At 37.5% G+C, this 22,951-nt stretch overlaps 1 protein-coding gene across 4 annotated transcripts in view; it reads right to left on the bottom strand.

Moving 5' to 3' along the window:
- SLIT2 (slit guidance ligand 2) overlaps positions 1–22,951 on the bottom strand; it is a 370,519-nt gene that overhangs the window by 64,654 nt on the left and 282,914 nt on the right. For 2 of the 4 annotated variants that reach the window (XM_047718995.1, XM_047718996.1), the window contains 10 exons: positions 21,307–21,450; positions 21,031–21,194; positions 20,020–20,043; positions 16,127–16,277; positions 13,225–13,299; positions 11,513–11,656; positions 7,665–7,808; positions 5,916–6,082; positions 4,911–5,043; positions 1,222–1,290 (listed from right to left, as the gene is read on the bottom strand). In XM_047718995.1, coding sequence (XP_047574951.1) covers positions 1,222–1,290; positions 4,911–5,043; positions 5,916–6,082; positions 7,665–7,808; positions 11,513–11,656; positions 13,225–13,299; positions 16,127–16,277; positions 20,020–20,043; positions 21,031–21,194; positions 21,307–21,450 — 1,215 coding nt within the window. The remainder of the gene's footprint in view (positions 1–1,221; positions 1,291–4,910; positions 5,044–5,915; positions 6,083–7,664; positions 7,809–11,512; positions 11,657–13,224; positions 13,300–16,126; positions 16,278–20,019; positions 20,044–21,030; positions 21,195–21,306; positions 21,451–22,951) is intronic. The other 2 variants (XM_047718997.1, XM_047718998.1) reach the window with 1 other exon arrangement.

Below are 22,951 nucleotides of genomic sequence, written 5' to 3'. Positions count from 1 at the left end.
TGGAAATTGCAGCAATTTAATGGTTTATTTAACAGAACAAAATGTATGTAATCAGTTCCTGCTGCTAGTAAGTACATAATGAGAGGCAGAACAAGACATCTTAGGGGATATTCTTTCTTAATTTAATCATTTGTCATTTAAACAGTCCTACATACTTTCTACAAAGTGATTTTCTTATATGTTTAAGAGAAACTGAAAATGATTAACAGTGTTTTAACTAACCACAACCTTCCTAGGGCCAAGTTTACATTGAGAAATGTAACATTTTCTGTGACTTATATTTCTAGAACTCACCAATTAGGGATCAGCCTCCTTATTCTAGGAACTCTAGAAATTGGTCTCCTCAGCCAGTCATAGTTACTCTAAAATCAGATAGGACTTAAACTAAAGATAAAGTATTTCCCTTTACATTTACTCCTGTTGCTTATTTTTGTTTGTTTGTTTGGTTTTTGAGAAGCTTTATCAATTATCAGCAAGGCTACTCTAAGTGTGACATTATATACAGTAAGATTGTATCTCTTTATAAATATTGTGCATATAACTAGATCGAAATGTTGGCATATTTAAAGATAATCTTGTATTACCATGTAAAATATCATTTACAAAGATGAAAAAGAGAGATGTTATTTTATAAGGGCATCAAAGCAAAGTGAAAAAAAAGTTAATGTCTGAAATTTATGCTCAGAATGTCAGCATATTTGTCAAGTTTACTTAAATACTGTGTAACTAAAAATGAATTTTATAAAATTAAATTTGAATACTGGAAGTCCATATCTTAGAGCATATCATATAGGAAAATCAGACCTAATAAAGTACATTTTCAGTAAATTTATTACCATCCACAACCTTTTGCTTAAAGTCAAGAAAAATAAAGATATTATTTCCTGTCTTTCTTTTCCTGGCTTGTCATCAAATAGCCCATGTTCATTATAAGTAGAAGTATCCGGATTCACCATGTTTCTGTAGTTCTCTGATACTTAGACTTTATCATATTTATACATTGAATTGAGAAGGTCCTTTCTCTAAGATGTGCCACTGCCTGACTGATATTCAATGAAGGTGAAGCTAGTGATCCAAAACCACAATAAGGAAGGAGGGAAGCATCTAACTGTAAATGATGTATATTATCTGAAAGGTGCACTCAATCTTCTGCCCCTTGCTTTGGTGAACTAGAATAACTAGAATAAGTCAAAGATTAAACAAATGCAGTATGTTACTTACATAAGTGTTAAATGTTTGTAGTTATAGAGCTCCTTAGGCACTAATGTAAATTGGTTCCCATCCAGATACCTAAAAACAAGGAAAAAATACTATCTTTTTTTAAAGGAACAATGGTGTGGCACAAAACAGTTGACACAATTTCACCCTTAACTGAGGCAAGGGAAGCACTCTGAATTCTAGCTCTAAGACATCACGCTTTCTCTACCTGGGATTGGTATTTAAAAGAAGTAAAGGAGAAAAAGCATAGTGGTCCAATCCAGTAGAATTATCTGAGAGTGGAATCTCTTAGTGTAAATTATAAAACCAAGGAGAGACTGGTGAGTCCAGTTCTTTGTGGTTTATGTAATGAGGCGAGTCATGTATCCAACCAGTTGTGAGTCAAGAAGAAGTTTCATTCAACCGACCATATTTCAGTCAGCCTTCAGTCTGCTTGTATTTATATGGGGACAATACCATGAAATGCATTTACTACTGACAGAACCTTGCTACTGAGGGCAAGACCACTCTTCGCTACCTTAATATGTATTCATACACTTAGTAAATACCAATCAATGCTTTAAAGGAGATGTTTAGGAATGAGAATTAGATTTCAGTTAAAAATGACCTAAACATAGTTCTTAACCATTGTGTATCTGGTTTGTGATAATAATTTTACATGGTTTTATAGAAAATCACAACCTTTATCAGCGGCACAAATACAACATATACATGTAAAAGTACTAATCACATAACCACATATGTGAAGTTTTCTTTTGTGATTAAAGTCAGCAGGATAATCTAAGAATAGATAGACACTGGGCTAATTGGCAAGACATAAAAATAAATGAATAGTTTAGTTTCTGTCCATAATGTCACAAAAAGAAAAATAAACTCCATCTCAAACAAGGCTGTATTTTCCCAGAATATAGATAATGAAGGGTAAAATGTCTTTCAGCAATGTGAGCTATCTGGCTACAGATGTGCCCACAAACGATTCTGGTCCAGTGGGCACAGGGCACCTGCTCCCCGGTGTCATGGCCCATCTTGAGATCTAAGGTTGAGGTGATTAGTATGTTTGCTGGATATAGAAGTAGCTGAGAAATTGCCTCAGGTAAAATCTATTTCAAATAGTTCAAAATAAAAAAATTATATAAAAGGTACAATTCATCAAAATATGTAGTAAATAAGGGACTAAGAAGCGGGCATATGTTATGACTTCTAATTTATGCCTGCTCAGATTTTCTGCCTTTGTATTTCTTCTTTGACTCCTTTCTTACCTCCACCTACATATTTCTTGGTACCACTAGAGGGAAGCATAATCCCATAGACTTCAGTATTCTCCCTTTATTCTGGAAAATGTCGTAACAGAAAGCTAAACGGATTCAGAATGTGCACTATGGATGTTTACACGTAAAACAATCTATGAGGGAAATTATATGGAACTGATTAAAAATAATAGATACCACTTGTTCAAAATTGTCCACTAATATGTCCTCATTTTTGCCAAATTCTTTAATAATTTAATATAATACGCAATGAAATTTTTCTAGTACACGCATATACGTGATTGTAGAGAAGGATCTTGCTGACTTGGTATGATTCTAAGAATAAGCTCTGGGGGAGGTAAAACTAGAATTCACAAGAGATGAGTTAATCTTTTCCTCATCTCTGTAACATATTTCTTTAGAAAAATATTACTTTGTAAGTACTTTGTAAAGAAATAGATTGAAGATTCAACTGTCTGACAGGAGAGACATATGGATGGTATAAACAGGATGTGAATCAAGCAGATTCTCAGATATAGTTTAAGAAGGAAATTAAAGAAGGTTTAAAATTCTTGGATAGGCATCGGGGAGAAGCACTAAGGTATGGGCCAGTTAGAAAGAAGGGTTCTGGGGGCGCCTGGGTGGTTCAGTGGGTTAAAGCCTCTGCCTTCGGCTCAGGTCATGGTCCCAGGGTCCTGGGATCAAGCCCCACATCGGGCTCTCTGCTCAGCGGGGAGCCCGCTTCCTCCTCTCTCTCTGCCTGCCTCTCTGCCTACTTGTGATCTCTGTCTGTCAAATAAATAAACAAATCTTAAAAAAAAAAAAAGGGGGGGGTTCTGCATGAAAGATGATCTGGTTATGCTGAGTGCTGTGTTCTTGGCTGGGGTGTTCCCAGAATCAACGCTTTGCCTATGGAATACTCTGAAGGCGTCTAGCTGGGTGGAGAGTAATCTTTCGAAATAAATACTTATTAAAATAAGAATTATGTATTTAATTACACACACACAAAGCAGTGCTTAGTCAATTAACAACTGTGACTGGCAGCAGAAGCTGACCACTTCAGAGCAGTCCAGTCCAAGAGGGACCTTCTGTGTATGTGTGCTAAGATCACACGATCAACACCTTCTTTTCCCCTAAGTGTTCAATTCAGGACCAAATGAGGATTCCTAGAACTGCACATGATATGCATATAAGTTCTCTGACAACGGAAGTGACATCTTCTTGCAACTCATTACCTACATTCCATGTTGCCAAAAGTTTATCAGAGCTGCTCATTTAGAATGCTTGCACACACGGGCATAAATTATAGGGACACATCTGCACAAATTACATTGGAACTTAAATCATTTCTGATACATAGTTCCACACAGAAAAAAATAAACAGAGGCAAAATGACTCAACTGCACTCATACCAAGCATTTGTTCCTGGTCCATTAGCATGCAGATTACGTATTGGAAGGGAGCATGCATGTATCATATTATGCAAGCAGCTTGCTCTTGGATTTATTCCAGTCCACATATATAACATGAGGCAGCTAAGAAAGTGTGCATGGTGCTTGGTATCGAGAGGAGTACATATTGACCATGTAGTCTGTGGTCATATATCAGATATGAACATATTAGGGACAATTGGCTCCACACCCTTCATGGTGAAAAGGATTCTAATTCAAGTCCAAAGGGCAGCACCTCTTTTTTTTTTTTTTAAAGATTTTATTTATTTTATCTGACAGACAGAGATTACAAGTAGGCAGAGAGGCAGGCAGAGAGAGAGAGGAGGAATCAGGCTTCCCGCCGAACAGAGAGTCCGATGTGGGGCTCGATCCCAGGATCCTGGGATCATGACCTGAGCCGAAGGCAGAGGCTTTAACTCACTGAGCCACCCAGGCACCCCGGCAGTACCTCTTTTTTAAGGATAAAGATCAGGCCAGTTTCTTCTACATCCTAGATATTTATGTATCCCATGTGGGAAGTTATTCTACCAGGGGACACAGCGGTAAAGAATAATTAACCATATGGAATATCCCAGATACTGTGGATGGACTAAATATACATCTTTTTCCAAGGTGTATCTGATGGAACATGAGTCTTGCAAGATGGTCCATGAGAAAAGGGCTATCGGGACAAACAAGTATGGGAGCTATCTTATATTTTACCACCCTCTCTTGGAGCTTCAGAGTGTACCTTAGCATAATACAGATGCTGAGAAATCCTACAGTGAATAAGAGAGAAACAGACACAACCAGCATTTCCCAGGTGTATCTAAAGGCTTTTATATTATCTATTTAGGGTTTTACATGATGCTATTAAATGGCTTATAGAATTTGGAAATGGGACTCTGGAGATTTTTATTGGGTTTCCACTATTAATATTAATTGTTAAATTATATTTAATTTTAATTAATTAAATATTAATTGTTAAGGAAACAGAAAGGCAAGCTCTACTTACAGTTCAGTGACGTCTCTGGGAATTCCTTTGGGCAAGACCTTCAAGGCCTTGTTACTACATCGGACGACTGTATCCAAGCACGAGCATTCCGTGGGGCAGCGGGAGAGTGGGGAACAGCTGCTGTCATCATTGCCTAATTTGCCAAAAGAAATATAGGAAAACCCAGAGGCGTGGCTTTGAGAATGCAAGGAGGGATGTTATGCTTTTAGCTTAACCAACACAAGACTCTTGAGCCACGAGATCACTTTGGTACATACAGCACATGGGGTGTTTACAAATGGATGCCATCCGTCTGATAGAGCAACACTTTCAGATTGCCTAGGGCTGAGTTCCAGAAAATAACTCACAATTTATATCATCCCTCCAATCATAACAGTCATTTTCTTTGTTCAGTTATTTATACAAATTATACTTGTAGTGAGAATATGTAAATCTACACTGAATTATGGAGAAATTATAAGGACACAGACATGTAGAGGCCTAAAGGGGTAGATTAATTTAAAATGTTTAGCAGAAAATGTACAGGCCACTCATTTTAAAACATAAGGCTTAAAGGGGGTCTCCATTCCCTGGTAGCTATCTTACGAGAAATCAAATATGGTGATCTGTACAGAGCATTAAAAAGTGAAAACTGTTATTTTTGTTAGGTTTCCTAGAATTCCTATATTTTTAGGTCAATTGCTTTTCTCCTTTGAAAATGGCAGTTCCTGAAAGAGATGCTTAGAATAATAAAGTTAAAATGAAGCTATATAAACAGCAGCAACCTCAATCTGGAAACTGGAAAATTTAAATAAAACATTCAGAAACACAAATCAAGCGGATGCGGATGGGAAAGCAAAACTGAGGAAGTATGTGCCCTGTTTCTAGAACAAAACAAAACAAAGGCAAAAAATACACAAAACTATCTGTTGCCTGAAGTCGGGCACACTGTTCTAGCTGGGCCCCACAGCACGGGACTAGTCCCGTGAACCCCTGGTGCCCGAAGCTTTAGCAAGACTTTCTTACCATCGTCACACGTGAAGTCTTGGATGGCGACATCCTGGATGGGGATCTCTTTGAGGAAGTACGGCTTCTGACAGCGAGGATTTCCGGTTACGATTCTTTTCTTCCTGAGCCATTCACCCAGCCAAGCCAGGTAGCAGTTGCAGTTAAAAGGATTGGCCAACAGGTTTCTAAGAGCCCCACGCAAGCAAGACAGGGTTGAGTTTGGAGTTTCACTTTCTTACTTCTCAAAACCCCATGCTACCTCCGCTCCCCCCCTCCCCGCCCAACACTATTACTGCTGGAATGATTTCTTCTTAATCTTTGTATTCCCTGTCACCTCCATGCCTTTCCTCCATTCATACTCACTCACACCCAACCCATGGGATACATTTTTGGCGGGGGGCGCTCAACTATGTATGTTTGGAACTTAAAAAAATAACAATACTTTTACGTGAGAATTCGTCAAAAAATTTCATGAGGAAAAGAAAGCAAAGGCAGCATTTTGGGGGTTTATGCAGCGGATCCTGACAGAGATCTCATTTGGAAATGATTTAAACTCGTCAGCGATCTGACTTGCTGCCAAACGTCCCTCCACTGATAATGCAGTGATTTAATATAAAGATGAAGGCTGATTACCTTATATTATTGAGTTTAACCTGACAACAGATATTTCATTAATTTGTCATTTCAGGATTTCCATCTCTTATTTGCTCCAGAGAATAGGCTTCCCATCTAAACTGACAGCTGAGTTGATTAAATGCCAGTTATAAAAATGAATTTACTTCTACAAATCTCAATACTTTTGGCATCTCACCACTTCAGCACAAACCTACTGACAACCTTATTATTTATAAACATGCCATCTTTAATATGCACAAATTAGTCACTCGATGTAAAGTGTCACACTTTATGTGGAAAGAGGATTAAGTACTTTACTGATGGATGCATGCTTCCCTCAAATTATTTCTTCAGTGACTTGAGCTACGTTGGACATTTTTTTTTTCTTTCTAACTACCTTCTGATTTAGATTAGTATATTTAGATGCCATTGTTACAAGGAAATCAAATCCATTGTAAGATTTATCGTTTCAAACCTTACTTTCTTAGATACTGACAGATAAGAGAACTGACACACATTGTTCAGGGGGGGTTAAAAAAAAAAAACCACAACACCTTCTGAGTGTCTACAAACCTACAAATATTTATTTTCTAACTTTCTACAAAAAATGTCCTCTTGGACAGGCTCAACCTATTTCTTCAATATTTTCCTAATAGCATAGTAAATGCCCTCTAGTGCACAGTTTTTATTGTTGGTCTGGTCATCCTAATGCAGGTCCTGTCACTGTGAATGAGCCTTTTGAGCACAGTTTGTTGGCAATAACCCTATCAGCTCTGTTTTTATGATGCTTAAGCTGAAAATACTCCAATGTGAGAACACTGGGGAAAACCTACAACCTTTCTGTGATGTACAGTGCAGTCAAGTTATAATAAAGTGAAAATTTACAAATGAAGTCATATCACCTTATTCCAAAAAAAGAGTCAATGAAAAAAATAGTTAAATTTTTGTTACATTTTAATATATGAGAGTATAGGAAGCATTTTTAGAAAAAATTAAAGTAACTTTAACATGAACACATTTGGTTGATCCGTAAATACTTGATCACATTTTTGTGAAATGCCTAATTATGCATTAAAATGCTATTAATAAAAGTAAGAAATATAAATACACAGGGTCAGTCATACATAAATGAACATCAGCCTTCATACTTACAGAGTAGATAAAGAATGGAGAGTGTCAAACGCCCCTGGCGCAATGGTAGTAATTTGATTATCATACAAAGAAAGCAAACGCACAGAACTCAGTCCTATGAAACTGTCATTGCCAACACAGCTTATGCGATTACTTCTCAACATCCTGAGGGAAAAGAGACCACGGTTGGAGAGAAAGCATCAAACAATCAGTTTTGCCTATCTGAGGACCCAAATAACCCCTCTTTGCAAATGTGCAATATTCATTTACTGTTTTCTGAATGATCTCTTGTCCTTAGGAATAGCTGCCCATATACACCAACAGCTGTGTGAGAATAAAATAAACGCTTAGCTTACAATGACCACACTCAGCTACAGAAAAGCCCGGTGAGCCTCGCCTGGACTCCCGGCCCCATCTGACGAGGGTAGAATGTTTTTTCCTCTGATGCTAATTATGTTTGCCTGATTATATAATGTCCCAATTCACCTACAGCTCTCTGAGCCCTTGAAGCCCCGTGATTTGTGTGTTCACCGTGGCATTACATCGGGAGCAGACAAGAATGAATAGTCACGGCAGATGGAGAACTGAGGGCACCTCAAGGATATCCATGCCAAGTTATTGTCAGCATGGGCTGGGGAACCCAAACTAGACAGAGCACCCAGAAATCTTCCACAAATTTTACTTATGAAAATTATTTTATTATTTTAAAGTTTGGAACTTAAAAAGAAGTAATTGTTAACAGATTCCCTTGCTCACAATGAAGTTTAAGTAAGCTTCTCTTGAAAGAAATCTGACTCTTTTTTTTTTTTAAGTCATTGCCATTAATAGGATTAACACAGTTGTCATTTCCTCAACACTGCTAAAGTTTTGGGTCCCTTCGTAATTCTTTTTTTTTTTTTTTTAAAGATTTTATTTATTTATTTGACAGAGAGAGATCACAAGCAGGCAGAGAGGCAGGCAGAGAGACAGGAGGAAGCAGGCTCCCCGCCGAGCAGAGAGCCCGATGCGGGACTCGATCCCAGGACTCCGAGATCATGACCTGAGCCGAAGGCAGCGGCTTAACCCACTGAGCCACCCAGGCGCCCGTCCCTTCATAATTCTTCGTTGAACTGTTTATTTGTGGGGCTTAGAAAAATTCCTTAAAACCCCCATGTAATGGGGGCGCCTAGGTGGCTCAGTGGGTTAAAAACCCCATGTAAAAATGAAGAGTTGCCATGAGTCTTATCCAGAAATAAGGCTGAAAAGTTATTTCCTTTAATTTTTCTAGACATGTGCAGACCACCCTACCCTACTAGAATACTGCGGTATATAAAACAGAGAGGCAAAAATAAATTAACAGCAGAGTGTTCCTTTAAAATTCTAGATGGCTCTATAGAAATAAATAGAAATATCAATTTTTGCATTCTGCTATGTCACAGATAGGGAGAAAAAAAATGATGCTGTCCCTATCAAGGCATCACTTTATGTTCAGAGGGAAATGCAAACAGAAGGTCATTTCTAACAGCACTATCATTTGCTGTAAGTAACAAAGAACACTTGGTTTTAATCTTGGTGAAGTCACAGACACCTGGGAGAAGCTGAAGAAAGCTTTACTTTCTGTTGCTAGAAAAATCCATAAGCACACATAGGTATGACATTTTGCCTGCAGTCTCAAATATTCAGACTCACTGAAATCTGTGCACATAATATTAAGAGCATTACTAGTCCTACAGAGTTAAGAAGTCTAGGGATAGTGGGGTGCCGTGTCAAAATATTCACAGTTCCAAACTGTGAGTTTCCAAATTGAAAGATACCACTTGGAGAAATACATATGTCCAGACAAACCTACTTTCATCCTCTGAAAACTCTGAGCTTGGCTCTAAAATGCTCTATTATTCTTGTGTAGCAGAGTGGCTGAAGGAGAGAGCCAGTGGCATCTGTCTTAGGTGCCAAATATAAGAGGCACAAAAACATCGCTAAAACTGTAATGAAGGAGGACATGAATTTAGAGGACTTGTCTCAGGGAGAGTCCTGTGAGTGGAACTAGTCAGAAAAACAAAAACAAAACAAAACAAAAAAACAACCAAAAAACACTTTAATAAGCTCCTTGAGTTGGTGTTATGAAATCAACTGCATGCCCTTAAATTCATATGTTGAAACCCTAACCCACAATGTGACTATATTTAGAGAGAGGGCCTTGGGGGAGGTGATTAAGGTTAAATGTAGGACCCTAATGTGTTAGGACAGTCTTTATAAGAAGAGGAAGGGACACCAAGAGCTCTCTCTCTCTCTGCACACAGAAGAAAGGCCATGTGAGAACAGAGTGAGAAGTTGCCATCTACAAGCCAAGAAGAAATCTTGCCAGAAACCAACCGTCTCAGCACTTTGATCTTGGACTTGTAGCCTCAAGAGCTGTGAGAAAACAAATTTCTGTTGTTGAAGTCATCAGTCTGTGGCATCTTGTTATGGCAGCCCAAGGCAGTAATGTAGGTGGGATATGGACTCCTTCCTTACCTCCTTACCCTCCACTCCCCATCCCTCATGCTGGCCCTTCCAAAGAGAAGGTTCCCCTAACAAGTAGTCCTTCGACTAGTATGCAACAAAGGGGCTTCTGCTTGCTGGATTCATGTTTTGTTGTTGCCTGAGGCACTCTGGGGGAGGGGACCAAGGGCAGGAGTAGATGGAGCCACCTGGGGTGTATTTTCTCTGCTCTCCCCTTCCCTTTCCTCAGTATCTCCTCCATAAATAAGGCTAAAGGAATATTTGCATAACATTTTGAAGGCACTCAAGTTAGTCTGTGGGAGGGCTGCAGACTGGTTCTACTGGAAGTGAAGTGCCATATTCTCCCCGTGAAGTTCAAGGAGCACACATCTACGTTCATGAGCAGAGATTTTTCAGTACGATTTGAATTTAGGATGCTATGAAAGCATCCACATGGGCAAGGGAAATGGTCTTCTCCTTCTGCATCTGATAAAGCACAGGGAGGGGACTTCTCGGCTATCAGTTCCCTGGTTGTGGCTCTGATGGTTAGGAGACACGACGGAGCTTGGGCCTCTCTCCACTGCAACCACTATCAGTGGCTTCTAGGTTACAAGTAGTTTCCTTCGCATCTTCCAAAGGCTTCCAAGTTTTGGGTTGTGTCTCTTCCTATTTTCAGGTTGCCACTTTTGTCAAACAAAATACATACCTTAGAGATCATAAAAACTAAACATATGCATTGTAGAAAATTCAAGTAACATAAAGTATTGTTTTTGCTATTCAATGCAATCCCTATCCTCTTTGGCCAAGAAGTTTTTTTAGAAACATATAGAATTTCTTTTTCCTCACCTCCTTACTCCTGAGCAAGTAGACATACCTCTTAGCATGTTTCTTTGAAATAGTACAAGATCTATCATGAATCAGTCTCTCTTTTTCACTAAGACCTTATGGGAGTGAAAGAAAGTGGTTTCCAGAAAAACTTGGTTATTCTGCCACAGGGTTTGGATTGGATTCTGAAGTTTGAGCCCAGGGGCCAAAAGCAAATGTTAGATGGAGGTTGAGGAAAGGGCAAGAGGATGAACATTTTGAGGCAGAATGGGGACAGGGGATATATCCCTACAAGTATTGGAACAAGGGCAATCTGTTTGTTGAGGAATCAGCAGCCAGGAGACATTCTTGATCTTTGGTAAGCAACATACTAAAGTCAAGGGTATTTGAGTAAGGCAATGTTTGGATGCACAAAAGGTGTGTGTGTGTGTGTGCATGTGTTTTGTGCTTGCGTGTTTGTGAGAGACAGAGAAAGAGATGGGAGGGTGAGAGGAAGTCTGCACAATTCCCTAGCCTGGAATTATAATGACCAGTGAACTACAACGCTGTGGTAAAAGAGTCACTATGCAGATAAGAATACTTACAAAGTTTTCAGGCTTTCTAATCCCTTGAACATCTTATGCTGAACATTTTCCAAACGATTACTTGTGAGGAGTATTTCATTGACACCAGATGCTCCTTCAAATGCTCCTTCTTCAATGTCTGTAATCTTATTGTTGCTAAAGTTTCTAAATAAGAAAAAAAAATTGTTGAAACAAGACTTTAAGCTATTTCTTTCTAACAAAGAGGACACTGAGACATGCTTGATTATTTTCTTCTAGTGAACAAGGTTTTTCATGATTTCCAAGCTCTTGGCTGCCCACCACACCCAAGGCTCTGAAAAGACATCACTTCCTGTTCCATCAAGTCAAACTGATGATAGTTCTGAGGGACAATGTCAGCGGTGAAAAACACCAGCCCAGTCAATGTCAAATTGTATGCAAGGGTCCCCAGGAGTATAAAATTCTTGAGGTCAGGTATTAAGTTGTTTAAACTTTAATGTTCAACACGAAGCTTAATAAGGAACTTTTAAAGTAAGTGTCCCTGATAAAAACTATTAAATTAATTAATGACTAAAAGAAGGCTGTTGTGTAGAGAGAAGATGGATGGGTTAAATGTGTGAGGATTTAGCTCGCATCAGAAATGTATCTGAATATGGGTTTATTCCCAGTCAAACCTCTCACTGTGGCAAAACAACCCATATTTTGGGTGATACAAAACACAACATTGTTTGCCCAAAGGGCAAAAATATCCAGGTGCGGTAACAGCTTCCTATAGGTTCTATCTTTCTCTTTCCCACTTTTCACTCCAAGATAAGGAATGCCCCCAGAACCAGGGTCATTTTTATTTATCCTTTTATTCCTCCCAGAGCATCACATAGAGTAATTCCTCCATAAATATGTGCTGAATTGAAAGGTATGAATAAAATGAAAGAACAATCAATGTCAGTGAAAAAGAGAACAATCAAACAGCAAGAAACTCTTTGGGAGGCGGTATGATATGGGGGTCAAGTGCACAGGACATAATCTGCTCTGCTGTGTGCAATCAATGTGACCGAGGGTCATTTACACATAGACAAGAACAGATATTACAGAGCAACCCTCCTTTTCTCCTTTTGATATTTCCTCTTGTATGAAGGTTGTTCCATTGGCCTGATACTCCTGACCTCTGTTCTGTCCCTCCCTCCTCCTCAGGGAACAGTAATACTGCGTGACTGCTGTTGGAACTGCTGAGTTTATAAACTTATTTTAAAATATGAGTTGTGGATATGTAGTAATACAGATGAGCTATCAAGTCAGTTTACCAATCATTAATTTTGACTATCTTCTAATGAAAGTTTAATGAAGCAAAAAGTCAAATAGTTGACATGAATGTGCTGAAAGAGATATAACAGTGTGGTTTAGGGAACAGTAAAGGAAGTTACAAAACACTACTGAACCCATTTCTAATGAGCTTAGATTGCTGAATCCCTGCTGTGGCCACATAGCAAACCAGCTGTCTGAATTAAAGTAAGACACCAGGGATCTGCTACAAAAAATGTGGTTGGAATCCTTGAATACATAGAAAAGAAGTGGTTACTCAGGCTCCTCTCAGAAATTACCCTAAATTTATGTCACAGGTATCCACTATAGGGAAATTTCTCCAGATTTTTTATAGTTTCCAATTTCCAAAGAAATCTGAATAAGACCGCACAGGGCTTTGAAAAACACAGCAAAACACCAAAGAGATTTTAAAAGGTGGCTAATGCACGGCTTACATTTTACGTAACTGCGGAAGTTTCTTGAAAATTCCTGTAGCTTCCAACACCGTGAATTCATTATTATTGAGACGCCTCAGAAAAAAAGAAACAAAAGTTTCAATCACCAAAGCCAGGAAGGGATTAAGTTTAATTTCTTGTACAAAAATATAAGATCATTTCATGATTATTCTAAAGTAAAACATAGAATACATGTCACAGAAAGTCTGTGGAAGTACTGATTTTTCCCCATTTCACTCAAATTTTAATGAGCAAAATATTAAGAAGCACACAGTAAAGAAAACCAGTAACCAAAATTCAAAACCAGCTTTCTCATTCAGAAATCTGTAGAACAAAGTTTCTCAAACCTTGCCCAAAACTATTTTTACCCCAGAAAGCATTTTGGACGATTTTTTCCTAATCACTTGCTCCATACATTTTTTACTAACAGCTTTTATGATATGCAGTTTATATGCCATAAGATTCACCCTTTTACAGAGTGCAATCTAGTGGTTTTAGCGTATTCACAAAATTGTGCAACTATCTTTGCTACCCAATTTTAGGACATATTCATCACCCAAAAGAAAAATCTCATACCCATCAGAAATCATTTTCTATTTGTTTCCCTCCCTGCCTCAGTCCTTGGCAACCACCAATTTACTTTCTGTCTCTATGGATTTTTCTATTCTGGACATTTCATATAAGTGAAGTGATAAAAAATGTGTCTTTGTATGCCTAGATTTTTTCACTTTACTTAATGTTTACAGGACCTATCCATGTTTAGCATACATCAGTACCTCATTCCTTTTTATGGCCAAGTAATATTCCATAGTATGGATATACCAATTTGGTTCATTTATCTATCAGGGGATAGGTATTTGAGTTGTTTCCACTTCTTGATTATCACGAACAATGCTGCTGCCAACACTGGTGTACATACAAGTTTTTGTGTGAATATATGTTTTCAATTCCTTTAGATATTTATACTGGTGTAAAATTGCTGGATTATAAGGCAAAATTATACTTAACAATTTGAAGAGTAAGCAAACTGTTTTCCAAAGGTGTGTCATTTTTATATTCCCCCAGCAATGTAGGAGGGGTCCAATTATTGTTTTGTTTTTGTGGCTCTTCTAGGGAATGTGTTACCTCACTGTAGTTTTGATTTAGGGTTCCCTAATGCTTGATGATACTAACCATTTTTTAGCTTGATGATAATAAGCGCATTTGCTTATTGGTCATTTATATGTCTTCTTTGGAGAAATGTACATGCAAATAATTTGCACACTTTTTGACTAGGTAATGAACACCTTTATTGCTGAGTTGTAATAACTCTTTATATATTCTGGATATAAGTACCCTATTAGATATATGATACATAAATATTTTCTTCCCAGTATTAATTTTTAAATGTATAATTTACAAAATTCTTAACTTCTTAAAAAGCACACAAACTTTCCTAATTACTAAATTAGATGCTATGCTATAATTCTTATATGTCAGGTAAGCCTACTTAAGCTGTTATCATGCTGGAAGATAGAAATTGAAATATTATTTGTGATAGTAATAGAAATATATACAACTCCTTACATGACCATAGCAATAGAGTTCAGTCCTTTTATTGTCTGAATGGTCTCCAAATATTTCAAAAAATCCTGAAGCTTTGAAATAGATTAAAAAACTAACAGGAATGAAAATAATAAGTATCACTATAGCCACAGGGTAGTTTCTGTCATCTCTTTGAAAGCATTACATTATTTTTATCATTTTTATTATTTTATTTTATTATTTTTTTAAAGATTTTATTTGTTTATTTGACAGAGAGAGATCTCAAGTAGGCAGAGAGTCAGGCAGAGAGAGAGAGGGAAGCAGGCTCCCTGCTGAGCAGAGAGCCCGATGTGGGGCTCGATTCCAGAACCCTGAGATCATTACTTGAGCTGAAGGCAGAGGCCTAACCCACTGAGCCACCAAAGCACCCTAGCATTACATTATTTTTAATTATTTAAATTGTTTAAGATGCATTAAGTGACAGGCATGAGTTTAGGCACAGTGGGAGCTAAACTATAAAACACAATCCCTGTCATCAAGGAGTTACAAGCTAGTTGAAGACAAAAGGATTATACAAGCATAAAAGGACAACCAACTTTGCAAAGCAGTTAATAGCAAATACCAGATGGTGCTATATATAAACGTTGCTAAGATGTTCACAAAACAATGAGATTTCACCAAATTTCTCTTGAATTTTTAGAACACTAGCATGACTTTTATAAATAAAATCACTAAAGGCAAACCATACTTGGCATAGAATCTATAGATGATTCAACAAACATATTTTAGCACCTAGTATGTGCTAGGCTTGAGGTAGGGTTATAAATAGAAACCTGATCTTGTCGTTCTTCCAGCTCTTCCTATGCTATCCATTGTTCAGGGAAAAACTATCCTCTGCACTTTAATAGTCCATAATCACGGAATCCTTCCACCTTTGAGTTAGTGAGATAATAAAGCCAATAAAGGCTCTCTGACTGAATTCATAATTAACAGAGATTCAAAATGGTGACTCTCCAACTACTTTTTGTAGTTGCTGCAAAAGACTGTATACCTTAAAAATCTATTACATGTTTAGAAATGGGTGCAGGCATAAATAACACCCAAGAAACAAATATCAAAGGAATGTTCTTATTATTAGCATTATTAAGAAGTAACTGACTTTTTGAGAGGTAAATTAATTTCTGTAGTCATGTCTTAGACCAGAAAGATGAAGTAAGATAGCCTCTAATATATCTTTGTACAAAGAAGAGTTATGGCCATGTACGTTAATTAAAATCAATGTAATTCTTGAAAATAAAAGGGAAAGAAAAAAATTGCAATGCTATGCTGTTTTCATTCCCTCCCTCCCAACCCGGATTTTGTTGGGCGATGAACTCACAGCTCTGCAGTATACTGGGGAATGTGGTCTGGGATTTTGATGAGTTTTTGATTGGAGCAATCTACTGTGGTTCCTTCACAGCGGCACTTTTCAGGGCAAGCCAAATCTGCAAAGCAGTCCCCACTTAATTTTGATCGATAATCTTCTGTGCCTATTGAGGATTCAAGGGGAAAAAAAAAAAGATACTGAGTCTAAAGTTTAGAACAGTTGTTAATTTGTAGGAAGAAAAATAGTAAGATAACTATAGATTATGCAGCAGGGAGACAACTTGGGGAATTTTTGGTCAATGGATGTCAGGAGAGGGTTAAAACAAGGGCTTGGAATTTGCTGGAAAAAAGAGTAACCAGATTCACAGGACAGGAAAACATTAATAGAGATGAGCTTTTCACAGCTGTACTTTCTGCTGATCCAGTTATGAGCCATTCTAGCCTAGTTGACAGCTAATCAAACAATGGCTATTAATTGTTACAAAGTTTATTTTTTTCTCTGAGTCAGGAATTTAAAATGTATCCAGTAAGAAACATATTCCTATATATCATTTTAAATTAGGGCTTTCAAGGCAAATAGATGTACTCAGGTTTTTAATTTTTCTATGGTCTTATATTATTCTCTCCCTCTCACATAATCTTCGGAAACGCCTAAAAAAGCCCTCTTTTTTCATTTTGATTTTATAAAAGGAGACAAGTAAATCCTGATTTAAGCCTCAGCAGCTTGTCATGCTGTAGAAAGCTGCGTGACGTTCCATGGTGCTTGACGGAACCATGTTTTACTCATACCTGGCAACCACATGGTTAGATCAAGCACAACAGAAAATCTCGCGACATAATCACTACACCATCCACTAGGCCAAGGGTAAGACCGAGAGGAAAGATGAAGGGAAGCAGGAGAAAAAGCTACAGACGTTCTGGAAACGTAATACTGTTTACATGACATGCATTCTTCCCGCAGAATGTTTATGACCATAGTAAGAGTATTACTACCGAAGATTTCCTGGAAACACAAAGAAGGGGCTACACTGAAAGGTGCCTCCACTGTTCCTCAGAACTGCAGAATGGAAACAACAGCTTTCGGGAACAACATCCAGGAAGAAGTTGAAGGTAAGCTACAAGGACAACAGAGAAGCTCAAAAGATCTGTAGTTTCTTCTTGAAAAAAAAAAAAAAAAAAAAAGGCGCAAAAGACCGAGACTAGAAGAAGGTACATCAGGATTGAAAAGGGAGGACATTATGTTTCAGATCAGACACTTTTACTTACAGCCAAAATGGTGAATTCCTGCAAAAGTAAAAATCACCAAGGAGGAAAGAAAGAGTAATCCCAATTAAGATGATTAAGCACATATATAAAACTACCGAAGGTCTCTTCCTTCTTTCCTTACTATGGCAATTATAGGGGGATGGCATAGTATGACAGCCATCGTCATGCTTTGCAAACGTTTGTGGTACTTTTTTGAAGCACAATGCTCTTACAGGAAAAGCAATGGCATATGAGATGCACAGCACAAATTAAGTTCTTGTCGATTCCTTTAAAATGATGAGCTCTCTGCAAGATAGATTTTCTGTTGAGTTATTACTATAATATCTAGAATGCCATATAGAATGGTAGTAGGCAAGTAAACATGCAAACGTAAGTGAAAAACAAATCACGGAGATCTTCAAAAACAAATACATCTGGATTAAGCCTTATGTGGTGGCTTACATGGTTTTTAATGACCTTTCCAACTTATAAATAGTGTCACTTAGTGGAAATGAAATCAACCTCATACAATTGCAAAGCTGAGTATGATCGTCTCATTAGATTTGGCAATCAATGCCAGGGCATTTACTAAGGAACTGTTTTCCTGTTGTCCTGTAGTTGTCCTGTAGCTTTCATTTTAAAAGTGAAATGAAGAAATACTGGGAACAAAGGGCTAAATGACAAGTACATTAGGTATCTTATATTTAAAATAGTCTGCATTCAATGAAATGACAATGATGTTTCTCTTATGGAGACTCAATAGATAAGCTAAAATTTTAATATAATCTAGGGAAAAAAAGGAGAGAAGACCAAAGAATTCCTCCAAGTCTTGACTTCTATTACTATTGCTTTAATGTAAACTGAATCATCATAAATTATTGACAATTAAGCCATGATATCACATACACAATGTATTTCCAAAAAAGCCTATTTTGACTGCTGTCAATAAATAGGCAAAATTGGGGCGCCTGGGTGGCTCAGTGGGTTAAGCCGCTGCCTTCGGCTCAGGTCATGATCTCAGGGTCCTGGGATCGAGTCCCGCATCGGGTTCTCTGCTCGGCAGAGATCCTGCTTCCCTCTCTTTCTCTCTGCCTGCCTCTCCATCTACTTGTGATCTCTCTCTGTCAAATAAATAAATAAAATCTTTAAAAAAATAAATAAATAGGCAAAACTGTATCAGAATTTATGAAAACAATTGGACATTGGATTTTTAATTTATGAATCAGAAATATTAATTTATAAATTATTAATAAAGTATATTTAAATGTAATAGATTGAATAATTTGGTAACAGTTCTCTTAACTGCCACAATTTGAAAATTTTACTAATATTCAAGTTTTATCCTACAGGTGTTGTGGTGTTTAGAATATGACTTTTTTCCGGGTTAAGTAATGGCTATCAGATGACTTTCTGCTTAATAGTGAGGTAAAGATAATGAATTTTAAAGATTCCCTGTGAAGGCCAATCAACTGTTCTATTCAACATGTTACTTCCTATGCAGCATGTGTAATATATAAATATTATTGATCATTCAAGCTCAAAATAAGAAGTAAAACAAAATCTGTTATACGCATAAAATTATTCAAATTATAATTCAATAATGGCAAATAACACATATCTCCTTAAAATAAAGACCGAACCCGGAACTCTTCTTTAAAAAATCAGTAAGGTTTTTGCAAACTAACACCGTATAGAACATCTTCTTATTGGTAGCTGTTAAAATATATGATAGCCTAGGATATCCCCAGGAGATGGTAAATGTAGCCAATCAATTACTAACATATACTTTTATATAATGGTTTAAAACAAACAAGTCAAGAGGCATTTTACACAATTGGCAGGCAAGGAAAAAATAAGTAAACATATTTCAAAGAGCTAGTTCCAGAATCATCAGCCTTGAGAGTGTTAAGATTGTAGTGGTAAAACATTTCAATTACTTTTCTAAAAAACATTTTATTCATCTGCTTAAATTATTCAAGACATTTAGTGCCCTGGAACTTCTGAGGCTTTCAGGATGTCTGTCAGTATTGTTTCCGTGGAGTTACTCTGTCACTCCGGGTCTGTAACAATGTTGACTCACAATGTATAATTGCAAGTCAACAAGCAGGAAGTTGCTTTTTCATGTAAAAAGCGAAACGAGGGTAAAGCAAAATAAAGTGAAAAGGGGCACTTTTTTAGTACAAAGAATTATGTTAAAAAAGTAAATTTCATGGTCAACAAAAGAATTCTATGTTTTTAACTGATTTCATATAGAACTAGCTCTTTGACAACAGAAAGGTCTCTGTCTTTAAAACCAGCTCAATAAGCTATATTTTAAAAACAGGTTGAAAGATCAGATATACAACATAAGGAGAGAAAATGATTTAAGTAGAAGGCTATAGGTTCAAATATTTTAGCTACTGTGAGAAATTTTAGATAATGTGCCAAAGTGAGAGAGGAAAAAAAAGATGGGGGTTTAATAATACATATTTCTAACATCAGAAGCTGCATGCAAAGGTCAGGTTTTCAGGAAACAGCTACAAGTGATCTAGGCAGAAGTCAATCTATCTACAGAGTACCCACTGTACTTTCAAACGCATGCATATCAAAGTTTCAGAAGCTATATTTTATAAGGTGAGGAAAGGGTGTCTGCCATTAGTCCTACTACCGAGCAAAACCTACCTGGAATGAAATACTGTTCTTTAGCTAAATAAAAAAAAAGAGAAAAAAAAATAGAAGATGCACCTGAATGTCAGCAAGCAGAGATATGAGTTATATTAGATTAAGAAGGGACTAAAGGTACTATAGATAATTAAGTGAATTATATTCACAGCAGTAGTTGAAGTATCATAATGTATAGTGAGTAGTAAATGTCTCTAGGACCACGGACTATAAACAGCTTTGTTTTGATATTAGCTTTTTAGTATGAATTAACTGCCGAATGTGAAATACCCTGGGAATGGTTAGACGGCATACTACTCAAAACATACAAAATATATTTTAGCATAAGAACATAGAAGAGATGAGACCAAAGCAAATAGTAAATTTCAATAAAGTAAGCCTTTTATATAATAGTAACACCATGGATCTATATTTGGCTTTTTATATACACTACACCCAAAATGCTAAAAGATGGCCTTTTGGTAGAAAAAAAAAATTATCCTCACATCCCTATTTAAAATAAGAGGGTGAAAAGTAAGTAAACACATTTAGTGTGCGAAGCATGGGAGCAAGGGATCGGGAAAAAATTCCCCCCGCTACTTCCGAGCCAGAGCAAATCACACTACCAAGTCTCAATTCACTTTCTGAAGAAATGAGAACATGATTTATTACCTTAAGTTTCTCAATGGAGAATAATACAACAGACATGAGACTTAACAGACATAAAAAGGATTCTGAGCTTGCTAAAAGGCCCCTGTTTAGGTTGAACCCTAAAAATACAGTATGAAGTATCCAGGTATCTTTTTCTGGTGGCTGGTAGCCTATTTGTTATGTTGGATATAGTGTTAAAAATATTACATATATGAGTGGTATATGAATGGTATCTACGGCTCTCTTTATTTTGTAACTAGAAGAAAAAGAAGTATATTCTACAATGTTTGGTAATTCATCTGAAGACCAGCTGTCTCTAGGTCTCCATAACCACTGTTTTGGTAACACAGGCGAAGTATCTCACATGAAGTAAGAAATTACCTGAACAACGGAATTTCTTGCTTTTGATTTGTCCAATTCTTTTGTTTGCCAGACGCCGGGGGCTGGTGCAGCGGGCACCACTGGTCTCAATGGGGTTGGTATGGAGATAATCCGCCAGCCACTTGAGATGGCAATCACAAATAAAGGGGTTCTGGGCCAAATGCCTTTCAGAAACACAGACAGAATACTTTTATACATGACTTGCAATGAACTCAACTCTCAAATTCACAGTGAAGACAGCAGTCATCGTATTGGATCCAAGCCATATATACATACATGGTTTGAATGGCCCGGAGAGGTGAAAAAGTTCCCTTGGCAATGGTCTGAAGCTTGTTGTCGTACAAGGAGAGAAGGTTCAAGTTGTGCAGATCCTGAAAAGCATCTACCCGAAGGCAGTTTATCTTGTTGGCATTCAATAATCTGTTTGATCAAATAGTTGTAGAATTAAAGTGCAACATCTTGTTAACCCACCTTCAAGATTCTGTCCTTCTTGAGAAATACAAGAAACCAAGAAAAAACATTTCTCTGAACCTCAGTACTAACATTTTAACTGGAATAATTTAGGTATCACAGGTGGAAGATATGTCAGATGAAGGGTCATGTGGTTTAATGAATGTCTACATCTAGTGGTACTTACACATTTATTCAATAAAAATTATTCCACATATTCTCTGGAAGATGAAGAGGTAAGAGTGGACAAAGGCGGGTGAGACCTAACATCTGTCAAGGACACCATAAAAAAAGGTCATAGAACATTAGTCTCTCTAGCTGCTCTGAGAAGAAGTTCAGGCAATTTTCAAAACTGAAGCTAGAGTGAGCCTTTTAAAATGCAGATCACTTTCTCTCAAAGCCAGGCAGCGACTCTCAAATAGTTCTGACTGAAGCCAACGTCCTGACAAATTGCCTCAACACACAGTAGGACCATTAGCACCCCTTTCTGAGCTCCATGACCTCCAAGTTCTCTCCCCTGGATGCTTTGGCTCCAGCCACATGTCTCCTCGCCGGGGGTCTCTTCTTAGAATGTTTTCTTCCCTGCTGTCTGACTCTTCTGCTTCTTTGAGTCTGTTGCAATCTTATCTTCTCAATTCAGCCTACCCTGACCTCTCTCTTCAATACAGTCACCTGTGCTTGCCCCACTTCACCTTCTAGCACACTCGATTTCTTTGTTACGATCTGCTTATTACTTCTATTTTCTTAAATACATATTTCTCTCCGTTGCATATGGTTTATTTATTACGTTGTTGCTGTCCTTTCTGTTTCCTCAACACAGGCGTTTTCATTTGTGCCTAGCACATACAAGGTGCTCCATAAATATGTTGTTGAATGAATGCTTTAGGATCCTCTTGGAGAGTGACACAGTTCATAACCCTATTAAAGGCCCTGGTCCTGCATTATAGATATTCATTTAACTTGGCTTAATGCCAGAAACCCATTTTTTTTTCCCAACATGCTATCAATAATCCACTTCAATATTCTATGGAACTGTGGTTTACAGATCATACTTTGGCAAATGCCATTCTCGTAGGTTATATGGGACCATGTCTGAGCTTTTATGCATGTTGGACACCCTTCGGGAATACACTTGCCCTGCCCTCTACCTTCTTTAATGCTCTGTCCCATCATGGCTGCGCGGGAAGCTCACCTGTTCCAGCAGCTTCCACCCAAGTCAAGTATTTCTTCCTCTAGGTCCCCAAGGAAGTTATTCAGTGCTACTTAATCTTCACACCTCCTTTCTATAAGCCTACACGTTTGCCCAAAGGTGGATTAGTGCTCTCCGTGGGCAGAGAACATTTTCTGATACTTTCTTCTCTATTAGCATTTGCTTCACCGCTTTGATACTTAAGGCTTGAACAAATAGTACCTCAAAAAATACCTGCTCTGTTGTTTAGGTGTGTACGCCTTCTTATTCAACATACTGAAA

This window comes from Lutra lutra, chromosome 2 (assembly GCF_902655055.1).
Source record: "Lutra lutra chromosome 2, mLutLut1.2, whole genome shotgun sequence".
NCBI classification, from domain to species: domain Eukaryota; kingdom Metazoa; phylum Chordata; class Mammalia; order Carnivora; family Mustelidae; genus Lutra; species Lutra lutra.
The sequence above is the reverse complement of the archived record's forward strand: the minus strand, read 5'-3'. Positions and strand labels throughout refer to the sequence as shown.